The 9,596-nt window shown below is 46.9% G+C and overlaps 4 protein-coding genes across 4 annotated transcripts; 2 read left to right on the top strand and 2 right to left on the bottom strand.

Moving 5' to 3' along the window:
• Positions 1-2,342, top strand: N7447_004453 (uncharacterized protein; the record flags this gene model as incomplete). Its single annotated transcript, XM_057228728.1, has 3 exons — positions 1-308; positions 364-1,244; positions 1,300-2,342. The coding sequence occupies 3 exons, from the start codon at positions 1-3 to the stop codon at positions 2,340-2,342; spliced, it is 2,232 nt and encodes a 743-aa protein (XP_057088069.1).
• Positions 2,343-4,721: 2,379 nt separating this feature from the next.
• Positions 4,722-5,495, bottom strand: N7447_004452 (lysoplasmalogenase; the record flags this gene model as incomplete). Its single annotated transcript, XM_057228727.1, has 1 exon — positions 4,722-5,495. The coding sequence occupies one exon, from the start codon at positions 5,493-5,495 to the stop codon at positions 4,722-4,724; it is 774 nt and encodes a 257-aa protein (XP_057088068.1).
• Positions 5,496-6,268: 773 nt separating this feature from the next.
• On the top strand, positions 6,269-8,042 carry N7447_004451 (uncharacterized protein; the record flags this gene model as incomplete). Its single annotated transcript, XM_057228726.1, is given in 6 exon segments — positions 6,269-6,590; positions 6,608-6,663; positions 6,710-7,296; positions 7,373-7,566; positions 7,613-7,786; positions 7,819-8,042. The coding sequence occupies 6 exon segments, from the start codon at positions 6,269-6,271 to the stop codon at positions 8,040-8,042; spliced, it is 1,557 nt and encodes a 518-aa protein (XP_057088067.1).
• A 397-nt stretch (positions 8,043-8,439) lies between these two features.
• On the bottom strand, positions 8,440-9,537 carry N7447_004450 (uncharacterized protein; the record flags this gene model as incomplete). The annotated part of the gene is made up of 1 exon (XM_057228725.1): positions 8,440-9,537. The coding sequence occupies one exon, from the start codon at positions 9,535-9,537 to the stop codon at positions 8,440-8,442; it is 1,098 nt and encodes a 365-aa protein (XP_057088066.1).
• Between the last annotated feature and the right edge of the window lie 59 nt (positions 9,538-9,596).

Genomic DNA, 9,596 nt, shown 5'->3' with positions numbered 1-9,596 from the left:
ATGGTTCGAAACCTCACCGCAGTTGACGGGCCTGGTGATACCGCACCACCGACCAAATGGCCCAAGAACCCAGAAGAGGTCGTTCTCAACGACATGGATACTGGTGCACTCATCAATGAATTGGCAGACTTAAGGCTTTTGCCAAAAAAGGTTGACGTGACTCCCCACCAGCAGGAGGCCTGGGCGAAGAAATCAGGAGTTTTGGCTTCTGTAGCCTTTGAATCAAATCAACAAGTCAGAATTGAGGAAGGAACATATCGGGGGACTCAGTTGGCGCTGACTAAGGTCTATGATCTTATAGAACAACAGTGATTGCATCGAAGCGGTTGATTGGCTCCTGGGAATTTGCTAACGGCTCGATAGGTACATGTCCTTCACGGATGTAGCCCAAGTTGAACCTCTGATTCCAACAGCCTTTACCAGACAAGAAAAACGCGACTTTTTTGTCTTCACTAAGGGTGAAGATGGTTATCCACCCCATCTTGACCTTGGCCTGAACAAAGAATGGGTAAAGAACGAGGGAGACAAAAACCAGCGATCAAACCTTGGGCCATTCGATCTTTTCAACTGGTATCGCCTGCTCCAGTTATCAAACATTATGAATGGTACTTTGCCACTTGATTTTACTACGGGTACACCCGATAGAGGGAAGACAATTGCAGAGGTGGAAAAGTATAATCGGAAGCGACGAGCGGATTGGGCGTTCAGAGATATCTTCGATCGTCCCAACGTGGGTGATTTACAAGATTGGTATAGCGATGCCCGTTTTGCTCAGCAGCATTTTACAGGGACGAATCCTACAACAATTACGCGGGCTTCAAATGATTGGATATACCACTTTATCCAAGCTGCAAAGACATCAGATGATGCAGATGCTAAAGGTATCATCACCAAGCTCAGTACCAGCTCTCCAGAATCCTTTTACGTACAGGATTACAGCTACTTTCGCACAATTACCGACATAGACTCGGCGGATGAAATCAAATATGAGACTAGGGACAAAAACGGGGCTGAAACCAGTCCTCCTCGCTATGGTTGCGCGTCGGTGTGCCTTTTCTATCTCAACGGGAAAGGAAAGCTTTATCCGTTGGCTATTGTCCCCGATTGGCGGGGCACTCTGAGATCTGTGACAATCTACAACCGGGAATTGTTCAAGCGGACGGATATCCAGACAGGAGACGAAAAGACGCGTGGCAAAAACGAGGCGAGAGTTGATGAGGCTAATGACTGGCCTTGGAGATATGGTAAATTCTCCCACAATTCACATCTCCCACGCTATGTGCTGACTTTTGATTATAGCCAAAACATGTGTGCAATGTAGTGACTGGTTCCGGCATGAAGTTACCGTGCATCTTGCACGTACTCATCTGGTTGAAGAGTCCATCATCGTTTCCGCCAACCGACAATTTGATCCCGATCACCCTGTGTTTCGGATACTTCGTCCGCACTGGCAGAAGACATTAGCACTCAATGCGTCCGCCCGAGACACTCTCGTTCCCTCTGTCATTATCAAGATCATTGGCTTTTCTCCACCTCAAGCCCTCAAATTCATCCAAGAAGAATACAGGACGTTTGACTTTGAGGGAAGTTACGTACCAAACGATCTCCGCAAACGGGGGTTCCCTCCAGAGGAACTCAACGAGCCCAAGTTTCACAACTACGCCTACGCTAGATGCATCAACAGCATGTGGACAAAACTCAGGAGCTACGTGGAAGAAATGCTTTCTCTGCATTACAAAGGGGCCAATGCCGACCAAGAAGTTGAGAACGACATATCTATTCAGAAATGGTTTAAAGAGATGCGCTCTCCTGATGGTGCAGATTTGCGATTCTTTCCGGCAATCACCACGTTCGAGGAGCTGGTCGACTGTGTGACCATGTGTATTCACATTGCATCGCCCCAGCACACAGCTGTCAATTACCTACAAGACTACTATCAGGGTTTTGTGATCAACAAGCCTTCTTGTCTTTTCACGGCGCCTCCAACCTCTCTAGAGAGCCTGCTCAGCTACACTGAGCAGGATCTTGTCAAAGCCTTGCCTATGAATCATCCGCACGAGTGGCTTCTTTCTTCACATGTTCCGTATCTGCTCAGCTTCAAACCAAACGAGAAAACCGAAACGCTTATGGGGTGCATTCACACGGCGTGGTCCATTTACTCCAACAAGTGCCGTCCTTCTGATGTGGACAAGAAAACCAAAGATGCTTTGCACAGATTCTACCAGGCGCTCCAAGCTAGCGATGATGAATTCGAGAGGTACGCAAAAGAGAAGGATGACATTGAGGATATTCCCTACAATGTGCTGGAAACGAGGTATAATGCAGTGTCAATTTTGATTTAATCACGTCAGTATGAATGGCACGGTGAATATTTGGTTGTACCTATAGTTATACATGTATCAGCTTCCATTCTCGTGTGTCGGAGTTGAAGAGATGGATTGAACTGGTTGAAGGGCTACTAAAAGTACTTGATTTTATTTTCTGTCAACAGACCGCCACGGTTACAAATTGCCTGTATTGATCTGATTTGTATTCTTTTTTTTTTAAAGATTGTTTTTTCCATAAATTAATAAACTCTGCTTACATTTGATCAAGTACTTTCAGCTAGAACGATACGTGAGGATAGCTTGCCAATGTCTTTGGAGAGTCTTCCGCTAATGTCAAGAAACACTCGAAAAAAAAGGCCGATAAGAAGGGTATAGACACATATGACAAGAACTATGGGACGCCTTGCCAAATTCGGCGGAATCTCATGTAACCGGGCCCAGCCAAGAGGGACCTGCTAAGTTAGCAAGAGTGCTTCTTTGGCAAAGTCGAAGATACGTACACTATGGCGGGTAAGGTAGTATCTACTTGGCTTTTGTCGATGGGATGTCTAGCAATAAAGCTGACGTTAAGCAGAAATGCGCGGTGATTTTCCGCCTTATCGCCAAATGGGACAGATCCGCCATGCGAGCTCTCGGGCTCGCATGACTCCATCCAGTCCATAACTTTGTGAAACGGATAGTCGGTCGCGGATCTATGACCACTGAAAAAGCAGTGGCAGAGCAAGAGGACTGCTTAGGTTACGAAGCGCTTAGTAGAGTGGCCGAATAAGAAGACCTGACTGAAAGAGGAAGACTATGCATACACGTACTCGCTTTGTATTTGTAGGTTTCAATTGATGAATTGGCTGCTTGCGTAGGTAGTATGATCAAATTATTCAGAATTCAATTCAAAAATTGTAATTAGGACATACTGTACTGTAGAATGCATACTATCTAACTAGAACACCCCATCCTGCATTTGCTTATTGTCCAGCGTAGATTCCTTGATACCAGAATACACATCTTTCGACTACCCTCCCATATTCCTCCCCACTTTCCATTCCCACAGATGACAAATGACGGGCTGCTGTCTTAAGATCGGTATGGGCCTTAACACATTCACTATCCTCTAGTGTACGTAGGGATTTAAGAGTCTGACATAAAGTTCGACAAGGACTAAACTAAGAGGGAAAAAGTATCTCGCTTCTAGTAAGCGCGGGAGCAGCTTTCTATATGATACATTCTGCCACTCGAAGACCATTGAAGTTATTTTGTTTCTCGCTTCCTCTTTATATGCTCTTTAGGCACATGGATATTCCCCGAGAGCCTTTAATCACTTGCATAACCAGTGTCCTATGAATGGTTGAGCATCGACGGCTTGTTTGCTTTGCCTTACATATCAGGCCTTCGTCCGGCCCAGCACATATAAAGGTCAATTCCCTTCTCGTGTGTCTTCCAACCTACCCTCTCCTCTCCCTTTGATGCTGTCACCTACAAGCTATAATTATCATTATACCATATATAGCATTCCACGGTGCCTTGCACCTTTTCGATGAGTCTATATCTATAAACAATGATGGTACCTCCTACCTGATAACAATTTCCAAGATCAAGCGCATGCGTGACTTGCCCTCTACCAAGGCTTTGAAGAATAGCCAAAAGAACGAATTGCCCAGTTCAACATCTGCAGAAGTTGCAACCATGATGTGTCTGTACGGTATCAGACCCTCATCATGCTGACTTTGGGAGACTTACGCAAGACTACCCCTCATGTCTCACCCTGCTTATGGGAACAGCAAGCAAACAGGCAAGGGTTGTGTGGGACAGACCCCTGCAACGGAGGAGCACGAACACTGTGCAGAATGTTCGGTATGGAAGAAAACGCATGGGTGTAGTGGGGCTTTGTGGATGTGATGTCTGTGGATCCGTTTCTATTACACAGTTCATAGTTCAATATCTTCATTACATTTATCATAAATCATGTCCCTGTTTCTTGTAGATGTTCTACATTATAGCTGGCATCAAATAGGGGGCACGCGGTAGGTTCACTGCCATTGTACCCAAAGCATACTAGAAGTTATATGAGCATTATAGTGGTTCCATGCCTTCATCGCAACCCTATAGCCTAGGTTTTGTAGAGTCGATCACTACCAGGTTTGGCAATGATGTATTGTTGGATATATACATAGTTTGTAAGATTATATCAACATCAATCCTTCATGCAAATGGATATAGTCGGACTATGTGCAAGTAGAAAATCTCTTATGTAAGAATGTCCCTGTCTCGCTATAAACATAGGAGAGAAGGGTCAGGTCCAGTGTTGGACTTGAACTCGGGGCCATGGTAATTATCCCCTCAGCATGACTCGGATGCTCCAGTGGATCATCCCAGCACAATGCCAGTTCATGGTCGGCATTATGCTCGCACTGTTCCAGCGATGACCATTTGTGCCCAGAAATACAGCGCATAACCCACAAAGATCGAGACGCAACCCCGGCTCCTCGGCGTAGAAGCTCTTCCAAATGCATTCTTCGCAACAAACAGGTCGCTCACAACAAACATAGCAGCACCCAGGGCTCGCGAGTGCCACCAGTCCGTTGGAACGACCAACGGAGCGGTAGCAGTAGCGGCAGCAAACATCACACCAATGATAACCGCATATGCAGAAACCACTGGTTTCATATCCGGCGCAATATTGAGATCCAGTACATTGGTCTGGAGTGAGGACTGCGGCGGGGGATAGATGACACCCAACCATTTTGCAGCGGCCAGAGTGGCTACAAAGGTAGCGGCAAAGGCCGTCCAGGAGGTCTGGGAGGAATCCTGCAAAAAGGCTACAGTGTAGGCTATATGAGCCGCGGCGAAGGCGACGATACCGAGTTGAAAAGAGATTGATACTTTTCCTTGCGGTTCTGATTTGTCGGATGGGGGTTTGCCGTAGAATTCACGGTGCGAGGGAATAAGAAAGAAGTCGCCCAGCATGGAAAAGCTTAGACCGATGGTGACGAGACGGCGATAGTCTGACCATTCTGTGGATGGGAGGAGTAATGGGCTGCTCAGGAAAGCGACTGATGAGAGCATTTTGAATACTCCGGTACCCATGTGTGATCTGGCTTTCCATTCTGAGAACACGAGTAATGGCAGTGAAGCCAGCAGCAGGTAGGCTGAGGTTGAGATTGAGATATCCATGATCTGTGGGAGATAGAATAGGTGGTTTGATAGAGAAAGGATGAGGGGCCCCGGGTTTAGGGTCTGATTAGTAAGCCAAACCGAGGCACTATAACTATCCGCTTGTGAGACTCCTGAATCTGGGGTAGGATTCGCGGAGTTGGATATATTTTTCGACTAAGAAATCTCCAACACATCTCTAAATAAGATTCCAGATTCCGCTAATTTTTCTTCGAGACACAGAGTTCCCGGAGAGGTACAGAGTACATCGAACTTGGAGACATCGGAAGGGTTGCGAAACTCTTCATATACTCTGAGGATCCATTTGCTAATATTCTCATCTTGATGTCTGGGGATCCCAGCTAGATTACCCCCAAGTTGTGCAGGCACTTTGCAGGGGGCCGAATGACTCTAGACCTAGAGCACCCACATCTCCGCTCGTCGGACCTAGTGGGATCAGCTGGGTCGAATGAGGCTCTGGCGTATCGTTTGCTACTCTAGCCGCATTGGTTAAAATGGGCATAGTTCGGGCCATACCGCTGACTTGTTGCTAAAATTACTTCAATGGTGGCCAGACGCTCAATCCGGTAAGGCAGCACTTCATATGGCGTTGATCGGCGAATTGATTTGTTAAAACCATATCGGAGTTCGTAAAAGGATCCTTGGCTGCAGATGAGGTCGAATATGATTCCCCGTCCGAGAAAGCATGGAATAATATTTGAATTTACTTTCTGAATTAGTCCCTGTCTTTGCTCCTTTTTCTTCTCTTTTGATCTTTCCAACCGTTCTTCCACATGGCGGTATTTCTGTTTAACTTGAAATATTCCGCTGTCACTGTGATGGTGGCAGCGCTTCTAGCTGCTCTCGCTTTTGCTCTCGCCCATGATGTCTTCTATCAAAGCCTGAACGGAAAGCCTGTGCTCAAGACCCAACCACTCGCTGGGTTGAGGTCCTCGTTGAATATATCCGACCAGCAGATTTACCTTTCGCTCGGTACGTTTTTTGCCTTCGTCAAGAGTTCTCTTGGAGCATCCGTCTCAACGGTCTTTGATCAATTCGTTTGGAAGTCCATCCACGACCAGAGAACTAGAATTGGTATTATCGACGATCTACTTTGTAAATAGAGCCTCCAGCTGCCAACTCGTCGTGGTCAGTGGAATTTTACGGTCCTACGATCGTCTGTGACAAAGTGAACCCAAACCCTTGCCGATTATTTCACTCAAAATGTTGCCCAGGCTATCAATACCTTGAAGATCACTGGAAATGATACATGGAAACTATTCTTGTATAATTATCTTTCTTTGGCACCTGAGTCAGATACTCTGGTTGGTTCTGCACCTTTTCAACACGAGAATGGGAGTGACACGTACACTGAACGGTTGCTTAGGCTCGGTCCCCCAGTTCAAGATCCAAGCGACGTATCGCGACTCTGGAGTTCGAAAAAGCCTGGCGCTGACAGGCCACCTCTATCTCTATTTGTTGCCACATTTCCGCATGCTTTAGAATATACCGAATTTCACCAAGCTGTGGAAAACTTGGACAGAGTTGTATGGAATGCCACGATTCTACAGTGTGTGCTCCACAATGCCACATATCAGGTCAATCTCAGCGACGTCAACGGAGACCAGACAGTCCATGGAGACATCACAGTCCTTAATGGCGTTGGCCACTTCGGCGGTGTTACCAATATGGACATCGAAGAGGGGAAACTTTCTTCCAATACTTCCTTTTTACACAACCTTCAACTCATAGAGTCTGCGTCTTATCAGTCTATAATGGAGTCTTTTGGGGGTCTTTTGTTTGGATCGATCGGTACTCGGTTGTATGTCATTACAAACGCCAAAGGCGATAAGAACCGGACTATTTCAGGAACAGGCAACCTGAACACCTCCTAACAGCATCATTGCTGGATACAGAAGAGATGGATCTGTTCAATCTACCATAGGCACGAGATCGAAAGGTCCATTTGAGGATTACTGGTACGGGAGATCTGTCAGCGTGTCAAATGAATCTTCGGTATTATCCAAAGCCCCTGGAGGAACTTTTCCAGAACATCACCTTTTCGCTCATGAGCTCCAAAATGTTCCAGTGAGTATTCCCAAATCTTTACACGCTTCACACTAACCCATTTATTATAGGCAACACCGTGAACGCAGTGCCAGAAAAAAACGTGCCTATCACCTCTTACCACAATATCTACGTTTACACTCGATCGATTCTCCGGGCTGCTTGTGGTACTGCATTTGGCGTCACGACATTGTGTGTTGCTGCCGGCATCTTGCTCTATTTCTCCAACGATGGATCCTACAGCAGTAAATTTTCGACAATATTCAGGGTCACCCAGGGCGCCACGATATCCACGGAGCTCGGCTAGAAGACTACAGTGGCCTGGACCCGCTTCCGGGCCACATTGCGAATTCGAAATTGACCACCGGCTACAACCCAGATCATCCTGCCAGGGCATTATCCACGGCCCCTCTGGGTCATCGAGAATCAGCGGCTAGTAGTCAGCTGCTTGAGGTGACATCGAATGGAGTTGTTGACGATAAGAGAAGTAGCACGAGATGATTGCCAGCAGAGCAGCTTCGGGGCATACTGGACACTATCTTCTTTCCCACGGCTGATGAATTATATACTTAATTATATAGAGAGTTGATCTCGCGTAACTTCAAAGCTTTCATATTAATGGGGTATGAAGTTATGACAGATCTACTAGAAATCCAGGTGTCGGCAGACTTGTGCTAGGGTATGTAAATTGAGTAAACAAGAAAAGACGCTGAATACACACATTTTCCAAGAAATATGTAATCCGAAGTGATATAGTCACTTGGGTTGCTATTTGGAGCATGCTCCAGAAGAAGCCCATGTTCAACCAGGCCAATAAAACTTTCGCTGCCCAGTGATGATCTTGGCGACCCTCTGGAATGTGCAGATGATATTGTATCAAGTACATAAAGCGGGTATATCAAGCAGCAGTAATAGCCAGTATAATCTTCCTCTTCCTCTCCATCCCCTTGACCCTCTCCCTCGGCCCAGACAACAACCCTCTCAATTGCTCCCTCAAAAGCCCAACATCCCTCACCAACTCCCCCTCAACCACCCCTTTAGCAAGCAAATCACATCTCGCCGTAACGGCCAAATCAAACTCCTTCACCCCCCGAACCCTCAGAATGGGCTTCACCCACCCTTCCTGAATCCCAAAGGGAATTCTCTGACCGGAAACCACCGCCTCCCCCGTACTCCCCACAATACTGGTAAACCTCCCCAAATCCAAACTCAACCCCAACACCCTCAACCCTTCTAACGAGGCCACCACCTCCCAAAACCTAACCCACAGCTCATCACTATGCGTATGCGCGTAGATAGACCCCTTATGATCCAACCCGGCCATCGGCACCCAGATCGGCATCCATTGCACTGTGAGTCTCGAAATCGCCGCACGCGCAGTAGGCGACAACGACGTCACAAATGCAATAAAAGTGTATAAATCGTCGACATCGAATTGCGAGGCTCGGTAGAGTATCGTCTCTGCCTCGAAATAGATGGTGCGACAGACACGTAGCAAGGCGGTATTGCTATTACTTAGTGTTAAAGGGAGATGGGAGTGGGTATGTGGGTAGAGGAGTCTGTCGCTGTGTCCTGGGACACGGCCGTCGTAGATGCGCCAGCGGGCTGGGGTTGTGGGGCAACAGTGGCGATTTTGGGTTAAGGAAGGGTTTGGGTGATTTGGTGGGTTCTGGGAATTTTGAAGAGTTGGACAGCGAACATGTCGAATTTTGCCTTTTAATTGAACTAAGTGAATGGTTTGGGTATTTGGGATAGGAGAATTGGTGAAGACGTAGGACCAGATTATTTGGCGAATTTCGGCGGGGAGGCGGAGGAGGGGAGATTGTTGAGATTGAGGTGGACTCCAGTCTATAGGAGGGTTGAGATTATTCTCTGGGGAGCAAATGGCGCGCGATTGGATTAAATCGCGGACGGTATCGCGCCAGCGATGACCGGTTGGATAGTAGTGCCAGATAGAGTAGGGGTCACGAAGGACCCAGGTATCGAAGTGACGCATTTTAGATATATCGAGGCAAAAACAGGAAATTATGGGGCGAGTGGGCTTTTATGGAGAAT

Source organism: Penicillium robsamsonii (assembly GCF_028829455.1).
Source record: "Penicillium robsamsonii strain IBT 29466 chromosome Unknown utg000002l_segment0_segment0, whole genome shotgun sequence".
Classification (NCBI taxonomy): domain Eukaryota; kingdom Fungi; phylum Ascomycota; class Eurotiomycetes; order Eurotiales; family Aspergillaceae; genus Penicillium; species Penicillium robsamsonii.
This window is presented reverse-complemented; position numbering and strand designations above follow the sequence as displayed.